Here is a 23,281-nt window from a genome sequence, read left to right as displayed (position 1 = left end):
GACCCTTGACACCTATGAAGGCCTTGGAGATATAAAAGGTACAGATAATTGATTCTACTCTACAAAAGATGCCGTGATGAAGAAGCCATCCAGCAAAAGCAAAAGCAATGTTGAAGCAATATCAAGATGAAGTCATGATGAGCTACTAGGTCGAAGCATGTAAACAAGCAAGTACATCGAAGCATCCATGAGAAGAATATTCTGAAGTATACAAGATGACAAAGGAGTAGCCAAGATGACAAGAAAACCCGATGAATGACATGAAAGCCATTTTCCTCGAAGGAAGCAATGACATGCCAAACCAAGGAGGAAAGTGATCGATGGATGGTGCCCCACCTAGAAGTTTGAACAAAGACTTCATGACATCAAGAAAGGAAGGAGATCAAGCAACTGAAGGACCCACGAAGAAGAAGTTGTTGATGAAGGAACGAGTCCCCAGTCAAGAGGGAGCTCTGACAGGTCCCTAATCAAGAGGGAGTTTTGGATCACCCTTGATTACAAAGGAGTGACATTTGTGTTTTCCATTTCATGGGTCATGCAATAGATCAGGACTAACAGTCGTAAGTCTAGATGAAGGTCGTGAATGGAAATGTAGACACAAGATAGACACAACATTCTTGACTTCACTTGGAAGAAAGAATGGGAGGATTAGATAAATCATCTGGCATTTGATACTCTTTGAGGATGTGTAGGGCATCCAAGACAAGAGTAGGCAAGAGAACCGATATTCTTTGAGGGTTGGGAACCCAAGATAAGAATAGTCCTAGAAGGTCATACTCGGAGAACACCCGTGTGGGTATGTACCTTGAGAGAAAATGATGAAGGTCTTTATAAATCATTGGCCTCGCCAACATTGTAGCTCATGATCTCAAGAAGAGATGGAGTTGTTAGTCAAGGCCTTGCACTATGACAATGTTGATTGATATGATGCTATAAGGGATGGATTGCAAATCTAGTTTCTCTTATGTGAATTCTTCAGAAATTGATAATAGCCAAACACCTTGTAATATTGTATGAATACCTCCCTAGTTAAGAGGGAGTGTTGAAGGAAACGTAACTAGGTTCAGTCTTCATAAATGTACTTTTGACATTTGTACTTATTAAAGAAAAGAAATATCATTTTTATAATATATGTCAATGAGTTTCTTGCTCATTCAAATAGGTCTAGCACATGTTAAGTGCTATAGGTGAGTCAAATAGTCAAAAGGAAATGTTGAAAGCCTTAAGGGCATGTTACACCATGTATTAGGGTCAAGAGAATACCTCCAAGCAAAGTCAAGTCTCCTCCTATACATGGCACCATCAAAGAAGCTCATTCAAGCATGTTACACCACCAAAGAAACCATCTGAAGTTTGCATAACAAGTCGGCCTACAAACAGTTAACATGTCGGCCTTCTAGTCGGCCTAAAAGGAGGGACAATCCTCTATAAATAGAGGTTGTCCACTCCATTACAACACCAATCAAGTGCTCTGAAATCCGAGAAGAGAAGAGGCTAAGAACAGGCGAGGAAGAGGTCTTTTAGGGCAGCAAAGGAAGAGAGAAAGAAGCTGAGGTGGAAGGGATTGTCTTTCGAGGGTTAACACAACCACACATGCAAGAAAGGGAGGGTCTGCCTGTGGTCATAACAACAGAAACCCACAGTGACATATCTCTCTATTTTGCGTTGGTACACAAGGCCTATAAGGCCTCCCAATCAAGCAAAGAGGAAGGGCACTCAAGCGAAGAAGGAAAGAGGCCACAACAACAAGTAAACCACCACACGTGCGAGAATTTAGGGCTGTTGGACAGTCATATCAAGTCTGCACCTACACCTTGAAGGAGGAGCTCATTTGGTCAAGAAGGAAGGGATCATCACAAAAAAAGGGACTCATCAAAAAGTGTCTCTTCTAGAGCCAATGCAACAAGATCTATCAACAGTTGAAAGAAGGAAGACGAAGTGTCGGAAGGAGAAGGAGAAAGTGTTGAGGAAAAAAAGTGTCGGAAGGACTTGACTGTGCTTGGAGAAAATTCAAATCATGGGTCTAGGGTTTGGCATTGATCAATAAGAAGCTTCAATAACAAAAACTTACTAAAGGGTTTTCCTCTCAAGATAAGAGAGGTTTTGGCCCTGGCAAAGAGCCAAAATCTTGTGTTTTTGTTCTTATGTTTTGGTAGCAGTTTGGTGAAGTACACGCACATGCATTAATAAGAAGAAGAAGAAAATTAAGCTAACAAGAAAAAGTAAAAAGACTCCACAAATTGTTATCAAGTAACGAAGAATCGCACTACACTTATTTGACCTAGATTCTTCAACACCAATGTGGATCCAAACAAATATAGAATGATGATGGTTAGCCACACATTCTCAAAGTTCTATGCTACAGTCTTCTATATGAAGCCTTCTAGGGAGCTTGAGTTTAGGTACTTTATAGCTAGCGGATAAGCTAAATTTTGACTTGCACATCAAACCATTAACACATCCTTACACTTCAAGTCATTATCGAGAAGGCACAACATCGCTCTTCGAAAGTCTATCGCTACTTTGTAAGCTTTCAAAAAGTGTTTGACTCTATTGCCCAAGAGACCCTATTCCAAAGGCGCAAAGACATTGACATTTACAAGACCCTACTAACCACCATCACACACCTATATGAGTTAGTCTGAGGTCATCTCTACATAGCTCAAACAAAGATACCCCCTATCCCCCACCTTGTTTGGGATCTACAGTGATGAGATGGAGTCCTTCCTGCATTAGTATATCCAAATCAGCAATAGGTACCTCCTCCACCAAGTTTTGATATCTTTCTTAGTTTTTACCAACAATGTCGTCCTCTTGGCCCCATCCTTAGAGGGTCTACAAAGACACCAAGATACTTTGGCCCTTCTTTGTGGACTTTGATAGCTAATGATCAACTCAGGTAAAATCAAGGTTATGATCTTCAATAGGTTGAAGAAGTACTCTTGGATCATCATTTCTTTTTTCAAAGGGTAGGAGATTGAGATCACCAACACATACACATACTAGAGGGTGCAATTCTCAAGGCCTTGTTTCACTTTGAGGCATGCCCTTCAGCCTCAAGTTAACAACGGTTATGGATCTTTATCCCTCCTAAAGCTTTAGTGTTTTCGGCAACATTTTCGAGATATACAAGCCAACATGCCTTTAATAAATGTTGAGAAATCTAGGGCATCAATAGTTAGGAGATTTCTCTTTATTAGTAACTGCTTGTGAGTACTTTTTACAACTTTAGATTAAGATCTTCTTCACTTAAGTTATTAATGTTCTTCTTTATCAAACAACTACCAATGCATGAACATAAATAGACAAGAGACATAGAATGTAGGCTATGAGCCAGGGCCAAAACCCACACAAAATTCTTCTTAGAGGATTCCAATTCACGAATACCAAGACCAAGAGCCTTGACCTATTTGCCACTCCAAGACCAAGACACAAGTTCTCTTGACAGTCAACCTTCTTCTAGACTCTTCTTCCACTTCGACCTTCTTAGCACCGAGACATGGTTTCCACCGAGACCTTGTCACTAACATGACATGGAGATCTTATTTCTATGATGGCATTGAGTCCTTATTGATATTTTCAAACTGTGATAGTGTCGAGCCTTTCTCACTCTAGAGGCAACGAAACTAAGTTACAGAGATAGCTCCAAAACAAATTGTGGATAGACTGAGATCATCTCCTATCCGAGCACACAGAGGTTATCACCAATCTGTGATAGCAACAAACTATAGTGACACCAAGATTGTATTTCTAAACCGAGACGGAGAGGCCTTCTTTGTGCTAGTACCGAAACTTGATCACTATAATTTCTCCAAGATTTCTCCTTGCTGTACCGAGATAGAGTTTTCCCTTAATTGTGAAATAGCATCGAGCTCATCTCTGCACTTATGTACCCTAGTCTGAGCTCCTTCATCAAACTTTCTTTTGCACTCTTATCCGAACTTACCTTTGTAATTGTCACCTAAATTTCAAAGGGATCCAAATTATTCTGACCGTGGAAATGTGGAGACCCTTCGCACATATATATAGTGGTTTGTCTATATAAATAAGCCGACCTATGTACTCGAATAGGTGTGTCTCCTTATCAGTGGACCCGACATGAGTTTCTACTTCATCTTGAGGCCGACTTGAAGAGGAGAACTTGTGCTTGTCTTTTGGAGGGCTTCTAGACAACTCTATAGGCTCATATACTTTGTAACAGTCCCAAGAAGGGTTCTTCATACATGACATTGACTCTATTTGACTTTAATGATAAATTCTAAAGGCTCTCAATGGGAGCCATCTAAAAATAAAATCCCTTGCTCATGAAACCCATGAAACATGCCAATAATAATTTTATTTTCTTCCTTACATCATTTACAAAAATCACAATTACATGTCATTATGAAGACCGAACCTAGTTACACTTTTCAACAATAATAACCCTTAACCAAACACGGTTCTTTATGGTTTATAAGATCGAGGGGCTCAATTCCTAGAATCAAATTAGGCCTCAAACAAGAGTGCAAACCCTTCTCCTTTGACACCATCAAATGCAAATAATTTTTCCTCAACCCATAATTCTTACAAAACTTGGTGTCCGCCCTCTCCAAATTGAGATTGTTCAACCTCATCTTAGTTCCACATTACACCCATCGCTTCACTAAGTTGGTGAAGGGCATGACCAATATACATACTTGGCCGCCTATTCATCAAAGTCCATTACCTTAGCTAACCCTCAAGGCCAGTGCTTGATGTTGGTTTGCAAATACTCCTTGGATGCACCTAGCCACCTCTTACCTCTTAGGCAAGAGTTGAATAATATCATCTAAGACAATATTTATAGGTAGATTTCACTTGGAAAAAACCACAAGACAATAACATCCAAAAATGGCTTTTTATACTAAGCATTCCATGAAGCCAAGGGATAGACTCAATATATGACCTTCGTAAATACTATCATTGGGTGCGCACTCTCCATATTCTCCTAGGCTAGTTCAAAGGGGGTTCACATAGACTTCGAGTGGAGGTAGATCGCCATATTGACTAAACAAACAAGGTTTGCCATCATGACACCTTCTAGAGGTCATGAAAGAAGAGCACTTCACCATTCACAATCCCATCTATTACAAGAATAAAGAGCAATTCCATTGTCTATTTAGGAAGCCACAAGCACTCTCTAGTTTCTTTCCATACCCTAATCAAAGTTGTCTCATCTAATACAAGCATACTCCTAGATCATACTGCACTCAAAGGATTACTTCCCTTTTTATGGTGCTCCCATCTACTAGGGGCACCGAGCAATGGATTGATAGTAGCCTTGCTTCAAACACCAGATCGCTACAAACCCAAGTGACCATCCCTACTACCCATGAACCTCAACAACATCGCAATCCAAATCCCATACTAGTTGTCAAACAAGACTGTCTAGGCCTCAAAAACGAGCAACCTCTTCTAAGTAGCTGCACAATGTAAAATCCACACCCTCTTCTAGTTGCCCCCCAAACAACCTTCAATCTTGAGTTTCCCCCATTCATCCTCTAATATTAGCAGAGATAGATTTAAAGGGGCCTAATATGTTTGCTACATTACTTGTATTCCAAATCTTAAATCCTTTCCCATTGTACATGTCTCTCCCAAAGCATCTTTTCACTTTCAAAGTTTGTTTTTTCAAGCTTTAGCTTAGATCTAAGTCACCGGATTCGTCCTAAACCCCCTGCGAATCCCGGATCCGGCGAATCCGACACGATTTGGTCTGGATTCTTGTCCAAATCACATGACACGTCGTGTCTGAGGGCGTGTCGCGATTTTAGGACACGTGTCCGGTTTCCTGGACTCGCTAAGCTCAGCGCGGGAATGAAAAGGGCGTGTTTGCTCATTAAAATTGTCATTTGGCAAGTGATTTGTGCTGTTGGAAAGTGATTTGTGTTGTTGGAGCAAGGAGTAAAGCATTTTGGCAGCTTCATGATCAAGTCTAGGCCCTAGTATTGATATGCTATTCATGGTAATGTTAAATTCTTAAAGTAAAAGTGACATTCTCCTTAATCTTCATTTTCATCCTTTTACTTAAATTTTCAACATTACCATGAAATGAATCAGGATGTTTGAGAGTGGTTCCGGCCTCATTGGATTTCATATGGAGAAAGTAGAATTTTAGATGTCATTCAAAATCCAGCAGACTTATCAGTTTTTCAGGATTTTAGGATTGGGGGATTGCAATGTTTCCATTGAATTTTGTCATATATTAGGGTATGGAACTCATATTTAATCAAGAGCACCAAACCAAGAGCTTCTAAATATGTCGCTCCCGCTCCCGTTTTCGCTCCCGCTCCCCGCTTTCGCTCCCGCTCCCAAGTAACACTGTTCCTGATGATATGGTTCTGGACACCAATGTTGAGTTGGCATTGACCAACATGGATCTCAATGATCCAGTGCTAGAGCCTGTTAGATTTGATGACTTAGAGGGGTCAACCTCCATACCAGCAGATGCAGAGGCGACTATGGATACAGCGAAGTAGGAGGATGTAGAGGAGAGCAGTGGGGACCATGATGATGGGGACAATGATGCTGATTATGATGCTGATTGATGCCTTGAGGCTTGTATACCTATAGTTGTTTTATATTTTCTATTTCTATTTGCCATTGGCATTGCACCAACACTACCTATGTAACACATTTTGATTTGATGACTTAATGAGAAAACTACAGTTGTCAGTGTGTTTATCTTACTATCTTGTAGTTGTAAGTTGTCTTTCAGTTATGAATTATGAATCATGATTTAATTTTTAATAGATTTATCATTTATGTGACCAGTACCACTGACATTTATTTGAATTTTGTATGTACTATGCATGCTAATAGCTATAGATGAAGATCTATGTTTGAAATCAATAAATTTGTATCATTAATTAAAATTTGTGTAAGAAATATGATAATATCTAATTTTTAATATATATGTATATTTTTTAAATATATATGTATATTTTTTAAATATATATATATATATATTTAATAAAATAATATATAACGTGTCCTGTTCCGGGGGGTCAGCGTGTCCGAATCCGACACCACGAATCTCGAATCCTATGTGTCCCGAATCCCCATGTCAGGTGACTTAGGCTTAGATCCATACTTTACTTCCTTATATTGATTTATATAGGAACCATATTGGCACTCTTATTTTGTACTAACACCATTGCAACTAGTAGTCCCATTGACCTACTTTAGTGGTCATCTGTTGGACATCATAAAAAATTATCCCATCTTATCTATGAAGGAAGACAACTCCTAGATGGTCTCTCATGGATTATGGCATCAAGAAGGAATATACCATGCAGCTGGTCTTGATCCTTATTGGAGCCCTAGGCACCTAGTGTACCCTCCTTCCAACCTCACTGCTTCAAGCATGCAGTGAAGACTAGTTGTTCTACTCCTTCAAAGAAAAGACACTCCCATGTACTACCTACATAGTGCAGAACCCAAAAGAAATTCCAGTGTTGAAAGCAAACTATACAATGGTCTATGATAATGGAATATTGTAGTGAAGAGATACCATCATCTATCGTTTAAATGGACTTTGGCCATCCACAACAAAGCTTCATGGGTGGTTAGGCCAAAACTAGACTACTAGCTATGGGCTCCTCCGCTACCCCAAGGGCTTCTTCATTGTAATTTTCAAAGCAATAGAGAATAGTTAAAAAATGTTCGACTAAGGACCCTGTGTTACAAGAGTAATCTTCTCCTTTTAACCCTCGTCCTAGAATTTCACCCAAGCTCCATATCACTACTTTCTTGCAGCTAATGGAAACTTTTTGAGTCAATTTACTAAAATGGATGTAAATCATGTTGCTCATGGTTTTATCACCTATGTTTGTATGCATACGCATGGAGCTAGACCTTAGTGGTGTTTTACCTCACAAGATTCTCATAAAATGGGTTGATCTTACTTTACCTAACTAAGAGACTACTAAAACAAGGCTTTCAAGTGAAAATTATGTCGATAGGTAAGACACCTCCCAAAAACCAATTTGTGTTCTCCTCTCTCTTTTAAGCCAATGGCCACAAGAGTAAACTTAGAGAATGGCAAGTGACAAGGAAAAAAATGTTTAAACCATCCAAAAAGCCACATTCAAAGCATCCACAAGTAACAATGAAGGAGAAAATGGGGTATCTAATAGCAGGGGTGCCTATTCAAGTTCCCCTTGATGGAGGGGAGTGAAGGACTAAACCTTGTTGATATTAAACCCCTTTAGGGCCTTAAAGTGCCTTCATGAATCAAATAATTTACACACAACTAAAGAAGTATATTTTATGTTGTAGTCTTGCGCATCTTGAGCCCTTGACTCCTGAAAAGAACTATATATTCTAATAACACCATATGACAACATAAACGAGTGGATAGATATTGGAAATGGAAAAGGAAAAGGGGATCCAAATAAGACAATCATAGTACTCAGTGACCATGTATCTTCTCTATTTCTCAACTAAATAGTTAAGAAGTGCTAGTTTCAAAGCTAGTCTATAATACTCTTCTTTGTTGCTTAGCTACACAATCAAGTTGCAATAGTTTTTGTACTAGTTTGAAACACTATTCTCTATCTCTTGAGTAGACAGTCAAGTTGTGCTAATTTGTAATGATAATTTCACTTTTAACAATAGAAGATAACAATAGGTCAATTGGGGTTATGCCAAGTGGTTGGGAGGAAGGAATGAAATCCTACCCACCCAAGTGTAGAAATATAAGTCTAAATTGTAGCCCAACCTAGTTTTATGTTTTGCATGGTTTAATGCCCAAACCCATCATGAAACATGAGACTGATAATTGCATTTAAATAAAATAAATGAGCTATTCTACTCTTCCTTTTTCGCACAGTTAACACATTAGATAAAATAGCAAGCACACAAAATATTTTTTGGTCAATTTGACCCTCGAAAAACCCCACTACATGGGAAAAACCAGTGCTGGAAGGAGGCTATTTTATTTTTCTTTTTTAAGGAAAAATTTACAACAAAGAAAGGTACACTTATCTCCCTTTTTAAGTAGCTATTGACATAGTGAGCACTGAGAATACAAGTGGGTGAAGCCTCCACACAGTGCTTGGCTCAGACTTATTTTCTGTTACAAACAACTTCTTAATCTCTATGCCAAAACCATGAACCCAGTGCCTAAAGATAGTTGTTATTCCCCTAGAGATTCCAGCCTTAAACACAGACTAGAATCCTCCAAAAATTGCGTTGAATCCTCCTTCAGCTGCTCCCTCTTCTCTTAATCTTCCCATGAGATAATAAATGAGTTTTTCTCCTTTTCCCTCCTTTTTGTCTTCTCCATAACATGGAAACCCTATCCCTAAGATCTAATGGTTGAGATATAATCTCAAACCATTAGATCAAGGGTTGAGATGAGTCCCCTATTTGACCCCTCCTCATGTGGTCCCCTTCTTTTAAAAAGACTTCCTAGTAATTTTAATGTTATAGTACCATGGTAACTTTTTCCTTATAAAGTCACTTTAGCAAAATAAAGTGCACTTAGTATTTTTTCACATAAAGTAACTTTTAAATCACATGTGACTTTAATAATAAAGTACCTAGTACATCTTTACATAAAAAGTACGTTAGCCCCCTTGATATTAATAAACTCATAATATCACTTAGACAAAAGTTGATTTATGTGTCTCCCTAGGCCAAAAGGAGAAAGACCTAGGGAAACACCTCCTTGGTACATTTGCAACACTCCCTCTCACTGAGGAAGAGGTTTCTCACTACTCCTATCCTGTCTCTGAAGAATACATGCTTGCCCCTTGGCAATGACTTGGTGTGAATTTCTGCTACCTATTCGTCAGTGGATATATACTCAAGCTTCACAACTCCCCTCTAAACCCAAACTCTAATGAAGTGGTATCTGATCTCTATGTACTTTTATCGGTCATGAAATACTAGATTCTCAAAGAGTTTAATACAACTATGATTATCACTATATCATAGTTCGTCTCAGCCTCTGACCAAATAAGGCAAATAGCATCTTGTGAAGCCACAATACCTCGCAACCTACTTGATATGGCTCAATGTCAATGACCTTTGTCACCTGCTAAACCATGACATAATTGTTGAGCCCAACAAGAAACAATACCTGGAAGTACTCTTCCTATCCCTATCACTACTAGCGCAATTTGAGTTTGTGCAACCAATCAATCTGACTCCATCACACCTGACATAGTCCAAACTGTAATCCATTGTGCCTTGTAGGTACCTCAACATATGTTTCGCAACCACCCAGTGCACTCTCCTAGGCTCCATCATACACTGACTCAACGTATTGACTGCGAAACAGATATTTGCCCTGGTGTTGACCAAATACATCAAAGAATCGATCAGCCGACGATACAAAGTGTGGTTCACCAACTCAGAATCTAAAGCATGTAGCTTCTTCCAGTTGGTGATCATACGAGTAGCCATAGGCCTGCAACCCTCCATACGAGATCTCCACAAGATATCACCTGCATACCTGCCCTGGCCAATAAAGATTTGCCCATCCGCTTGCCAAACCTCCAACCCCAGAAAGTAATGCATCAACTCGATAACGATCATATCAAACTCTGAAGCAAGATCTCTCTTGCAGTGCTAGATGAGTCTGTCCTCTCTTGTAATAAACAAATCATCCACGTATAGAACCAACCATAATAAAATATAGGTCTGGATCAACATCACTCTTTTGGAAACCCATTTGCTGCAAGTAGGCATCTATCCTCTTGTACCATGCCCTCGACACCTACTTTAGTCCATATAAGGCTTTCTTAAGCCTACACACATGAGACTCCCTCCCATGCACCTCAAAGCCCTGTGGTTGCTCAATGTACACCTCCTCCTGTATAACACCATTGAGAAAGGTGGTCTTCACATCCATCTGGTGAATCCTCCAACCCATCTAGTTCTTATAGATATGATTGCTCTAATGGAAGTGTAACGAGCAACTAGTGCAAAGGTCTCCTCTTAGTCAAATCCCTCTATATGTGAGAACCACTGCGCCAAAAGACAAGCTTTAAACTTCTCCACACTGCCATTTGCAGCATGTTTGATCTTGTAGAGCCACCTAGAAGCAATGTTTTAAAAACCGGAACCGGTGACCGGACTGGTCCACCTAATGAACCAGGTTTCGAACCAGGACTGATCAGGTCTAAATGAACCGGTTTTAGAAAAATACATTAAATAATTAATTTTTAATGAAACAAAACTATTTTTAAGATTTAAAACCATTATTCCAAGCCAATAGAGACAAAAGATACAAGGTTTGTTCATTTATATACCATGTAAAGGTGAATATATCAAAATGGCACCGAGTGCAATACATATCATCGACAAAATAGTAAAATACATAAGCAATGAGGCGCTAAATGCCCTATAGAGTCCAAAAACAATGTTGCAAACTATGAGGCCATTGGCCTACTACAAGTCTACAGTGTACACATGATCAATCATCAAGTTCATCACCACTACTAGACACAGGATCATCATAGGGAGCTACATAGACATCATCTGGTTCAGAGTCTGAGGATGCCTCAGCCTGATCTGCAACTTCAGTAGCAATGCCACCACTAACAAAAGTAGTGGACCTAATGGAAGCACGCGTTTGCCGACCTGCACGACTAGTGCCTTCCATTGGTTCCTTGCCTTTCCTTATTGCCGCTACTGATCCTAGTTCTGATGCTGCCACCAACTCTGCTTCATCCCCCGCTAATGCCATGTCAATATCAAAATCAACATCAAACACAGGATCTTCAGTCTCCTCCACCCATTCTGATGTTGGATCAATATCGTCCAACACAATGGGATCTAGATCAGGTGTTTTGTTCATCATTTGGTTCCTCCTTAATCGAAGGTTGTATTGCACGAAGACAAGATCATTTAACCGTTTTTGTTCCAAATGGTTTCTCTTCTTCGTGTGTATGCGCTCAAAAACAGACCAATTGCGCTCACAACCTGAAGCACTGCAAGTTTGGCTGAGGACACTAGCCGCCAAATGACTCCCACCAATGTGCTACAAAGAAAAAGACATTAATTAGTAACTTAGTTCATTTCATTACTTTACAAATTACAAGGCTTTATAGATAATTTGAATTGTAAATTTGTAAACAATTTTAACTTGAAAGATAAAAAAAAATAAAAAAAAAAAAATAAAATAAAATTGGAAATTGGAATTGCTTACCTAGATCCACATCTCTTGCCATCTTTGCCAAGTTTTTGCCAAAGGTACCACTTGCCATACTAAAAACAGTTAGTTGTCTATGTATTTCCAACTAGTCTGCATGGCTAGGGACCATGCGCTCCAAGCAATCAATCAATCCAGCTCTGACCTCCCCATCCTGTAGATCTCCTAGCCGAGCTTTATAATGATACTTTGGGTTCAAAAAATACCCAGCTACATGTATAGGACGATGGAGTTGATTGTTCCATCTGTTACCAATGATCTCCCATATACGGCCATATTTAGCTAACATGTCCTTGTAAGTTGCCTGTATCTGCTCCTTTGCCTAATCCATAGCCTCATAAATGTAGCCCATGGCCAATTTTTCCCCATCCACCATCCATAGCACCTTAACAAGGGTCTCGGTAATTTTCACAAGCTCTACAGACCTTTTCCAAAAATAATTGTCAAACACTTTCTTTTTGGTGTCTTTGCCATCTTATCTACGAGCACACCAAGATTCAGTGCATTCATCAAAAGAAAACATTTTCTGCAAGTTTTTATGTTGACCATTGAGACATTGCAACGTGCGGAAGTGAGTTGCAAATGTCGTAATTGCAGGCCTAACAAGCTCTTTGCCCCCAGTGTTTTTCCTCATTAGGTTCAATACCCATGAGTGGTTGTAAATGTATTTTGTAATGCACTTGGCATGCTCTACAGTGTTTTTTACCCACTCCACTTTGCCTATGTCCTCAAGCATGAGGTCTATGCAATGTGCAGCACATGGAGTCCAAAATATGGTCCTATATTTGGACTCAAGCATCTTTCCAGCAAGAACATAGTTTGAGGCATTATCGGTGATGACCTACACAACATTCTGCTCCCCAACTTCCTGAATAATGTCATCCAAAAGCTCAAATAGAAGGGTTGCATCCTTCACCTTATCAGATGCATCAACTGATCTCAAAAACATGGTTCCTTGAGGGCAAGAAATAAGGAAATTAATGATAGTGCGGTTCTTTCCATTGGTCCATCCATCTAACATGATGGAACAACCTGTTTTGAGCCATGAATCTTTATACTCAGCCAAATACTCATCAATGGAAGAAATCTCTTTTTGCAAAAGAGCTCCCCTCAAGTCATGCATACTAGGGCCTTTGAAGCCCTTTCCTACAGCTATAACAGAGTCCCACATAGCTTGGTAATAAGGTGAGCGAGCAGCATTAAATGGGATATCTGAATCATACCACCATCTAGCAATGTATTGATGAGAAGTTTCTTTGCATTGTTTTTTCCAATGTTGATCCAAAGTGGGTTGACGACTTGGTTGGGAGGAAGTGGGATTAGAAGAGGCAATGTTGGCAGAAGATGAGAAATAACTTTGGATGTTTGTTCTCTTTGTTCCTTTTGATAGTTGGCCAAAAGAAGGATGAACATAGTGAAAGGGGTCATTGGTGGAAGGGATAGAAGAGGAGTCTTGAATCTCATAATCATCATACCCACTCTCTTTCATGGCTTCTAATAATTCCCTCTTCCTTGCAATGTCATCTTGGATGGCCTTCTCCCTAACCTTATCCTCATGAAACTTTTCAAGCTTGGAAAGGTATTCTGTCCTAATAGGACCTAACACTACATTTGGTACATCACATGGCTTTACTTGGCCTCTTACCCCAGCCAAGTTTTGTTTCAATCGAAGAATACCCCCACCTCCAATAGATTTATGGCATAAATTGCATATCATTTGTCCATCAATCACATCACAATGAGCCCATGCATTGTCCTTTCTTGGAGCCATGTTTGCTTGAAATAATTACAATTTGCAAAGAAATATGCCATTTAAAAAAAATGCAACTAAGAAACATGGAAAACCAAAGCTAAATTTAGGAAAACAAATGCACATGCAGCCTACAAAATTTGATAGCATAGAACTAGATATTTGATAGCATAGATGACAGAAGTTGGAAGTTTATAACACATAAAAAAAAATTAATACATGGGCAGCAGTCAGATGAGGAATTTTCAAGTGAAAATTCTTACCTGGAAATGCAAACTAGCTTCCTTAGCCTCCTCTTGAAGATGCCAACTCCACTGACAGCTCCAAACTATCTCCAAAATAGCTCCAACTCCAACTCCAAGCCTCCAAGATGACTACTCCAGCAAAAACTCAACACTCTCCAAGCTCCCAAGCAAACTCACAAATACTCCAAATGAGATGTGTGAAACAAATGAGAGGGAGAAGGGCCTTTTAAAGGCTTGGAGAGGGTGTTTTTGGAGGGAAAGAACCCTTACTTTCCCTCCAAAACACCCTAAGCACCTTGAAGAAATCGTTGTGTGGGTCCTCCGCGGCCGTGGCAACTAACTGGCTAGTTTGACCACAAACCAGTTGGTTCAGTCCTAAACCGGCCAGTTAGGACCAGTTAGGGCAAAAAAAGCAAAGTGGGGAGGTAAACTGAGTTTTTAAACCAGTTTGACCTGGTGGCCCTGCTAACCGGTCGGTTTGACTGGTTACCGGTTCAGACTGACTGGTTTTTAAAACACTGCCTAGAAGTCACTACTCGCTTCCCATCAGGAGATGACATTACCTCCCAGACATCATTCTTCATGATGGACGCATACTCCACCATGGCATCCCTCCAGATTTGCTGACTGGTGGCCCCCTCAAAACTAGCTGGCTCTGTCTCCACAACATCTACCACAAAGCCATCCAACCTCTCTGTTGATCTGCTCTCCCTCACTGACCACTTGGGTTTCCCTACAACCCCTTGAGCCTCCTTCAGGATCTCCCAAATCCATCTTGGCTTCCTCTTCCCTGTAGTAGCCTCCTATAATGGTATGGGAAAATCCTCAATTGGTGCCACTCCTCCTGACAAGGAAGACTCTAGTATAACCAATGGAGATCCTAGACTCTGAGATCATGCACCTGAAAATCTTACACTCTATGATACTGGAGTCTGAGACCTTGTGACCACTGAAGTAGATGATACTCCTAATCCTGATGGACCACCTAATGCTCCTGAAACCTGTGGTGTGGCCCCCTGTTGAGGAGCATGTTGCTCTACATGATCAACCTCCCAAGACCTCCTCAAAGCGCTCTCCTCCTCAAATCTCACATCCCACCTTTGGACAACTTTCCTCTGTGAAGGAATTTATATGCAATAGGCTCTATTGGTCTCGCTATAACCCACTAGGATACCCTTCTTTGCAATGGGTTCCAACTTCACCTCTTGTCCTTAGGGATGTGTGAATAGGTAATGAACCCAAAAATCCTGATGTGCCCAACTTCCGGCTTCTTGTCTGTAAACACCTCCTCGAGAGTCTTGCTCCCAAAGACTCTATGTGGGCTCACGTTCTGCAAATATACTGCAACGTTACACGCCTCAGCCCACAAGAAGAAATTTAAACTCTAATCATGCAACATCGCTCTAACTGCACCCAATATGGCCTTGTTCTTCCTCTCTGCCACCCCATTCTGTTGGGGCTTATAAGGCACTATAAACTCCCTCTTGATGTCAGCACTCCTACAAAAATCCTTCATCTACATGGAGGTATATTCGCCCCCATTATCTGATCTTAACACCTTGATCTTCCTCCCCGTTTGGTTCTCTACAAGAGCCTTAAACTCTCAGAACCTCTTGAAGGCCTCATCCTTGGTCTTCAAAAAGAAAATCCAAGTCTTCCTGCAGTGATAATCAATGAAGGTCACATAGTACTCACATTCAGTCAATGATACATGAAACGTAGGAGCACAAACATCAAAGTGTACTAAGTCAAGGATACCTGCAACTCTGTTGTCATTGCTCACGAAAGGTAACTTGGTGTACTTTCCCAAAGTCCACCCCCTACATGCATCATGATTCTTTGTGTTGAAGTCAGGCAAACCTATAACCATCTCCCTCAACATCTTGAAAGCTCCATGGTGCAAGTGGTTCGTCCTCCTGTGCCATAGCTCACACATCCTCTTTCTCTCCTTCCAAGGGCCAAAATTATCAGCCCCTGCCAATCTGTCCTCTACCCTAAAACCCTATTGCCGTGACCTTCCAACCAACAAATGGAGCAAATTTGTGAACTAGGAACCTTCTAAAGTCTTTGGGTTTCTGGCAAAGTTTTATCAGTTTTGTTCACTGTTAGCAGAAGTTTGACCTTGTTGATCTTTGTATCAGCTGTGACAAGAATCTCTGGTCTGACCCCTCTTTGGCTCTAATACCATGTAGAAATTTGAGTCTAACTTGTAGCCCAACCCAGTTTTATGCTTTGCATGGTTTAATGCCCAAATCCATCATGAAACATGAGACTGATAATTGCACTTACATAAAACAAATGAGCTATTCTATTTTTTTCGCAAACCTAACACATTAGATAAAATAGCAAGCACACAATATTTTGACACTAATTTTAGGTCAATTTGACTCTGGAAAAACCCCTATGCTTGGGGAAAACGAGTGTTGGAAGGAGACTATTTTCTTTTTCTTTTTTAAGGAAAAATTTACAACATAGAAAGGTACACTTATCTCCCTTTTGTAAGTAGTTGTTGACACAGTGAAAATACAAGTGAGTGAAGCCTCCACATAGTCCTTAGCTCAGACTGATTTTCTGTTCCAAACACCTTCTTAATCTCTATGCCAAAACCACAAACTCAATGCCTGAAGATAGTTACTATTCCCTTAAAGATTTGAACCTTAAACACAGACTAGAATCCTCCTAAAACTGTGTTGAATTAGCCTCCAATAACTACGTTAACTGTGGTTGGTTCTAAGTCTAATTACACACAAAATTTCAGCCCTTTTTTAGATCTTCTCATAGCAAAATTTTCAACGTCTATTCAGGTCTTCTCTCCAAAAAATTTCGGCCTCAATCTGAAGTCCTTCACCCAAAAATCTAGGCCATAAGTTTGGTTGAATCTTAGGCTTAAACTCATCCAAAACTTTCCCTCAAAACTTGGCCTCAGTGAAGATTAACCACAACGAAAATTTAGCTACAAACTCAGGCAAAGACTCCGCTGCAAAATCGACTTGACCGCTGGAACGTACTAGAAATTCGTGCCAGTGTTTCTAAGTTGTAGCTAAAACTAGTAGTCTCTCCCAAAATTCGATTTCACTTCCCAAGTGTAGCAATCTCCTCCCCACCCCCCTTCAGTTGCTCCCTCTTCTCTCAATCTTCTCATGAGATAATAAATGAGCTTTTCTCCTTTTTTCTCCCTTTCGTCTTTCCATAAGATGGAAACCCTATCCCTAAGATCTAATGGTTGAGACTTAATCTCAAACCATTAGATCAAGGGTTGAGATGAGTCCCTTACTTGACCCCTCTTCATCTGGTCCCCTTCTTTTAAAAAGACTTCCTAGTATTTTTAATGTTTTAGTACCATGGTCACTTTTTCCTTATAAAGTCACTTTAATAAAATAAAGTGTACTTAGTACTTTTTCACATAAGGTAACTTTTAAATCACATGTGACTTTAATAATAAAGTACCTAGTACATCTCCACATAAAAAGTAAATTAGCCCCCTCGATATAAATAAACTCATTATATCACTTAGACAAAAGGTGATTTATGTGTCTCCCTAGGCCAAAATGAGAAAAGCCTAGGGAAACACCTCCTTGGTACATTTTCAACACCAAGGTCAATTCCCATATGAATATTCCTCATAATATGGAATATACAACGCTGTATTTGTAAGAATACATACGTACATACATTCATATATATATATATATATTAAACAATCAATTAATTCATTAACAACAAAATAAATAATTAAGCATTAATAGTGTCCCAATATAGCTATCTCTTTCCCGATTAATGATGTTTTAAAAAAAAAACACTTTCAAATCCTACCATTTGGGAACCTTGTATCAATTTCCCCTATTCCAAGTAACATAACTTGAAACATATCATAAAGGCTGCCCTTTTATCAGCAAATAGTTGTGATGTTGAATATTGTAAATCGAAGACCACCTTAAAATTAAAACAATATTAGGCCTGTCATGGTGATCTTGTGGATTTAAACATATAACTTGCTCTTTACATTAGAAAATGATAATTATATCCAGCGGCATAAAGGAGAAATAGGATGGCACACTAAATGAATTCTACATTCGCTAACAACCTTGTGTGCAAGTCTTGCAACATGTTCACATGGTCGACAGCTGAAAGGTTCTGTATATTAATTATCATTGATCTTAAGCGATGATCCTTCACCTATATATTTACCATTCTCCACTTTATAAAGATTCAAAGGTTTGTCAATGTTTAATGGCATGTCGACATTCCATCATTTAGTAGCCTAACCATGTTCATCTTGAACAATATTGATATCAATTCCCTGCAAAAATAAGAGTGATTTCCTACTAAAATTGTTGAATTCAGCCGCCAAACCTAGCATCACTGCAGATTATTCCAATCTTAATACTTGAAAAGTTACACTAAATACAACAAAGATAAATAAGATGACATAAATGCAACATGCAATGAAGCGAAATCATAACACACAGCAGATCACATTCTTAATATACCACATACCATGGTTCATTGCAAAGATTGTATTGTATGGTGACCTCTCGCACAAATCGTTGTTGACTGTATGCACTCTACACAAGTGAAATAAAATCATTGGAATTAGATTTGGAATACAAGATGATATTGAACAACGAATTTTTGCCCATTCTAAAATAGTAATACAAGTTCTAGAAAATGCAATATTATTCATGAGAAGGTTTCATTAAGCATGTAAATTTCATGCATCTAGATAAGATGGTGCTCAAATACTAGCATGTTCAACACGAGAACATAAATGTCATAATGTAGGTTAGGCAGGTTAGAACAATGCATTTAATATTAGATATATTGTTTCACTATATGTAGTCTAATGATATGAAAATTAATAATTACCCATAGCTACGTATTTATATGCATGTGGCATTGTACTTTTCATTTAAACATCATTCATTTCTCATCTACATTTTAAATATTTCACTCTAATATATCGATTGTTGTGCACAATCGGGATTTATTCTTTACAAGTGCTATTAGAGCCTCGTTCAAGAACAATTTCAGCTTGCAAAACATTGCTATTATGATTTGAATCTAGGACTACAAATTTATTGCAAGTGGAGCAAAGCTATTGAATTGTTGTTTCTAGTTTCGAGAGAATTTCAGTCACAGGAAAAACATAGAATTAGGGCACTAAAAGGTGTCACCCAGAAAAGCATGTTGAAGTGCACATTCATCCTAGTTGAACACCTAAACCTACACCTAAGTATGCACCAAAAGCCATGCAAAAATCATTCATTGTCATCCATGACTTGCACCTCAACCTATGTAATTTTGTGCAAGTTCTATGTGCAAAGTTCATCCCTAATTCCTCTGACATAAACATGTTTTGCACTTCATATCTGTGTTGCACGGGTACCCGCACCCGGGGGTGGGGTTCTCGAACCCGTCCCGGGTTCCCGCACCCAAGTACCGGATTCGGGTACGGGTTCTTCCCAGACGAACCCAGAAGAACCGGGTTCTTCGAAAAAAATTTTTGGGTTCTTTTCCTTTAATGGGTTCTTGGGTTCTTCGGGTGCTTGGGTTCTTGGGTTCTTCGGGTTCTTCGGGTTGGGTTCTTCGGGTTCTTCGGGTTGGGTTCTTTGGGTTCTTCGGGTTGGGTTCTTTGGGTTCTTCGGGTTGGGTTCTTTGGGTTCTTCGGGTTCTTCAGGTTGGGTTCTTTGGGTTCTTCAGGTTGGGTTCTTTGGGTTCTTCGAGTTCTTCATAAAGAAAACTATATTAAAAATTTAATTTTCAAATAATTTTTTTTATTGAAATTTAAAAAATAACTTATAACAAAGGTAAAAAACTTAAAAAACCGTAAATCTTTAAGACTTTAACTCTTTACACAAGCAAATATTTGATAGACTGATACCGTGATACGTGATTATTCTTGGCGGCAAAGCACCGCGACATACCAGAAGAACAAACACCGTGATCACTGATTACTAATTTCATTTAACTTTTAAGTTTTTTCCATTTGGTTGAGGCTTGAGCAGTCCCCGTTTACCATTTCCGGCGGCAGTGGGCAGCTTCAGCAGCAGTGGGCAGTGGGTAGCTTCAGCAGCAGTGGACAGAGCAGCTTCAACGACAGTGGTATTTACGAGTTTTCGTTTTCAATTTTATTATTCCATGAAAAAGTTTCACAAGACCCGCGTGTGAAAAATATAGGTGCATTATAATTTATATTACACATTTGAACAGTGAACACCCACAGGGGCTCAACTACATTAAGCTGCATTACACTTTCATTGTAAGTGGATCGCAATTGCCCACTAGCAGTCACTACTGCAATATCCCTAATGCCATAGGTGTGCGTGATTACTTAAAACCAAAAATCCAGGCCTGTAGTCCCATGTTCTCTGTTCCAACGATGAGCTTTGTGGAACGGAATGTAGCCACCATCTAATTTGTAAGGCTCCTTGGAGCATATTAGCAAGTTTAATTGTAATGTTTTCCATCGACATGTAACATTGAGCTGGCAAAACATATAATAAATAATTCCCTTCTCTATACAGATGGACATTCAATTGTAACAACACAATTTAAAAGCTAAATATGTCACTTATGTCGAGAACATAGAATATATGGCATCGAAACCAGAACTGGAAAAGAGACCTCTTACTCTGTAATTTGAGCCTGCAAATTCTTGTAAATCAATTTGGAATGAAACATTCATTCCTGAGTCAAATAACCATCAAATTATAAACTGTAAATGCACACATACAGGTCCAGACATTTTCGGTCAAATAGAAAGTAGGATTGAGACTAGCCATAAGCTGTAATCAGCGGATGCTGTTAAATGGCGAAGGGCTATTTTGGACAATGGCTAAATTAAGTATCAAAATCTGTCAATTTCTCACAGCATTCTCAAAGTTTTCTTGTTTAAAGTTGAAAAAATATACAAATTCAAATTTCATATATATTATTAATTATAAATTTATAATTTATAAAATATAATTATTAAAATATAATATTATTATACTACCCGACGAACCCATGCACCGTGTTTCCAAAAATGTCGTCCCCGTCCCCGTCCCCGTCCCCGCACCCACGTTTCCTGGCAACATAGCTTTGTAGATATGGAATTACGACGAGATCCATAGGTTATTGCAACAATGCATTAAAAAAAAATGTTGATTTACAATAATTGATTTTGCATTACCCCTTTCAGGGATTAAGATATAATCTGATACTGGACTTTGCTAGAGACTGCTGGGCATGTTGCCAAAGAGAGTTTACACGCACAAGGATAAGGGTTTCATTGTTATTCAATATCATGATATGTACAATATCAGTTGAATATGTAGATAGCTGTGGATGAACGTTTCCAAAAGCCTTTGCCAACCTGTTAAAGTAATTGTCCTTGAGCATAGAATCTACTTTTTTTGTTATTACATTTTAAGGCTGATGCTAATTGTATTCTAACCAAGAATCGATTTGGACTCTCCTTGGCTATAGAATTAAAAATTTGTCAGCATATATGCAGAAGCCTAACATATTTGCCGGGAGACTAGTTACGAATTGCCGTAGTTTCTGTTTTCTGTTGGTGGAATTGTTACTGTCAACTATAATTTAATGACTTGTGATACTTTCAGGGAGGATAATTCTGAATTTGCTTAATTACTCGTGATATACATATCTGTGATAAACTAACTTGTTTGATCTACTCATGTCACATGATATACATAATATCTGTGATAAAACTAACTTGTCTGATCTGATTTGCAGTAGACAATTTAATGAAATTCAAATTATCAAGGCATTACAGAATGAAGCTTTAGCAGTCTACATCTAATACTAGAGTGCATCTTAATCATTCATAACCCTAGAGAAGTGGTCACTACGCACAGTGGTATATTTCATTCACGTCACAATATCCCCTTAAATTAGAAATAATATTTTATCAAGATTTGAACCATAAATTATAAATCTAGAAATTGCACTGAAGTGCCAAGATATGATAAATCATAAAGGTGAAGATGATCGGAAGTCTATGTTGGGCACCTGTGGAGACACGGTCATTCTTTTGTTCAGCACATTACAAGGAAAGAAAATTCAGCTGCAGGGTCAAGTACGATGAGAATGCAAAAGCTAAAACTCTGTTGGATTGGGTGAGAAATCCATCCTTCTAGCTGTATCAATGGAAGGGCAGAGGCAGCTGCTGCCAATTTAAAAGTCATGAAATTAAACCTATTTGGGCTTTGTGATCAGCATCATTTCTAAGGGATGCTCTGTAGCTTTTCTATGTGGTTGTTGATTACAAGGTCTTTTTGTGAAACTTTGATTACCAGTCAAAATTGAATAATAGTTTTTGGCAGCTGCAGTTTATTGTTCCGTAGTTTTATTTTTCTTAGGGCTTCGATTTTGAAGGAATATTTATTAATTTTAAAATCTGCTCTTACAAATTTGGATTTACCAGTATGTTCTCAGTTCTTGCAATCACGTTTTAAATTTATAGTTGCCCGTGGGGCTTGAGTATAGATCTATTGATGCTAGAAGATTGGTCTGTGTATATGGTATTATACTTAGTGACTTGATAATCTTTTGATGAGAATGTTAACATATATTTCTTAACGTGGACTGACAAAATCCCTTCAAGTATTTTTATGATGAAATAAAAACGAGTCATGGGTGGCTTCACCATTTTTAAGAATGGTCGACTTTAAACTGCTTACATCTCCTTAGATATGCTTGATGCAATTTCTATCTAGGCCTTGATACTAAGTTGCACGAAACGGGGAAACGGAAACGAGTTTCCGAAACGGGAAGCGAAACGAAACGTGATCTCCCCAAATTTTGGAAACGGAGAAACGCGAATATATATATATATATATATATATATATAATATATTAAAAATTATTATTATATATATGTGCAATCATAAAGCATGAATGATACATTTACATTATATGATTATAATTTATTACATTTAAACATTAGAATAGGTTTCTAGAACTACTTGGAAACCCTAAAAAAATTAAAAAAAAATTAAAAAAAAATAAATTAAAAAACAAGTGTTTTTTTTGGGGAAACGTGGCACGTACGGCCTGGAAACGCGTTTCCGGCCGTACGACCACGTTTCTGTTTCGGGAAAC

General features: G+C 38.8%; 1 protein-coding gene across 1 annotated transcript in view; it reads right to left on the bottom strand.

Annotated features, from left to right (window-relative positions):
- The window catches only part of LOC149205324 (uncharacterized), a 52,134-nt gene extending 29,867 nt beyond the window's left edge, over positions 1-22,267 (bottom strand). Inside the window, exons 1-2 of the mRNA XM_089394999.1 lie at positions 22,190-22,267; positions 18,674-18,741 (exon numbers count right to left, since the gene is read on the bottom strand). Of these exons, the coding sequence (XP_089251125.1) occupies positions 18,674-18,741; positions 22,190-22,207 (86 nt within the window). The 5' untranslated portion in view covers positions 22,208-22,267. The remainder of the gene's footprint in view (positions 1-18,673; positions 18,742-22,189) is intronic.
- Positions 22,268-23,281: the final 1,014 nt, after the last annotated feature.

This window comes from Pinus tabuliformis, chromosome 1_2 (assembly GCF_031772625.1).
Source record: "Pinus tabuliformis cultivar Carrire ecotype Pingquan chromosome 1_2, CPIR1, whole genome shotgun sequence".
Taxonomy (NCBI): domain Eukaryota; kingdom Viridiplantae; phylum Streptophyta; class Pinopsida; order Pinales; family Pinaceae; genus Pinus; species Pinus tabuliformis.
Note: the sequence above shows the minus strand (reverse complement) of the source record. Positions and strands in the feature narration are given on the sequence as shown.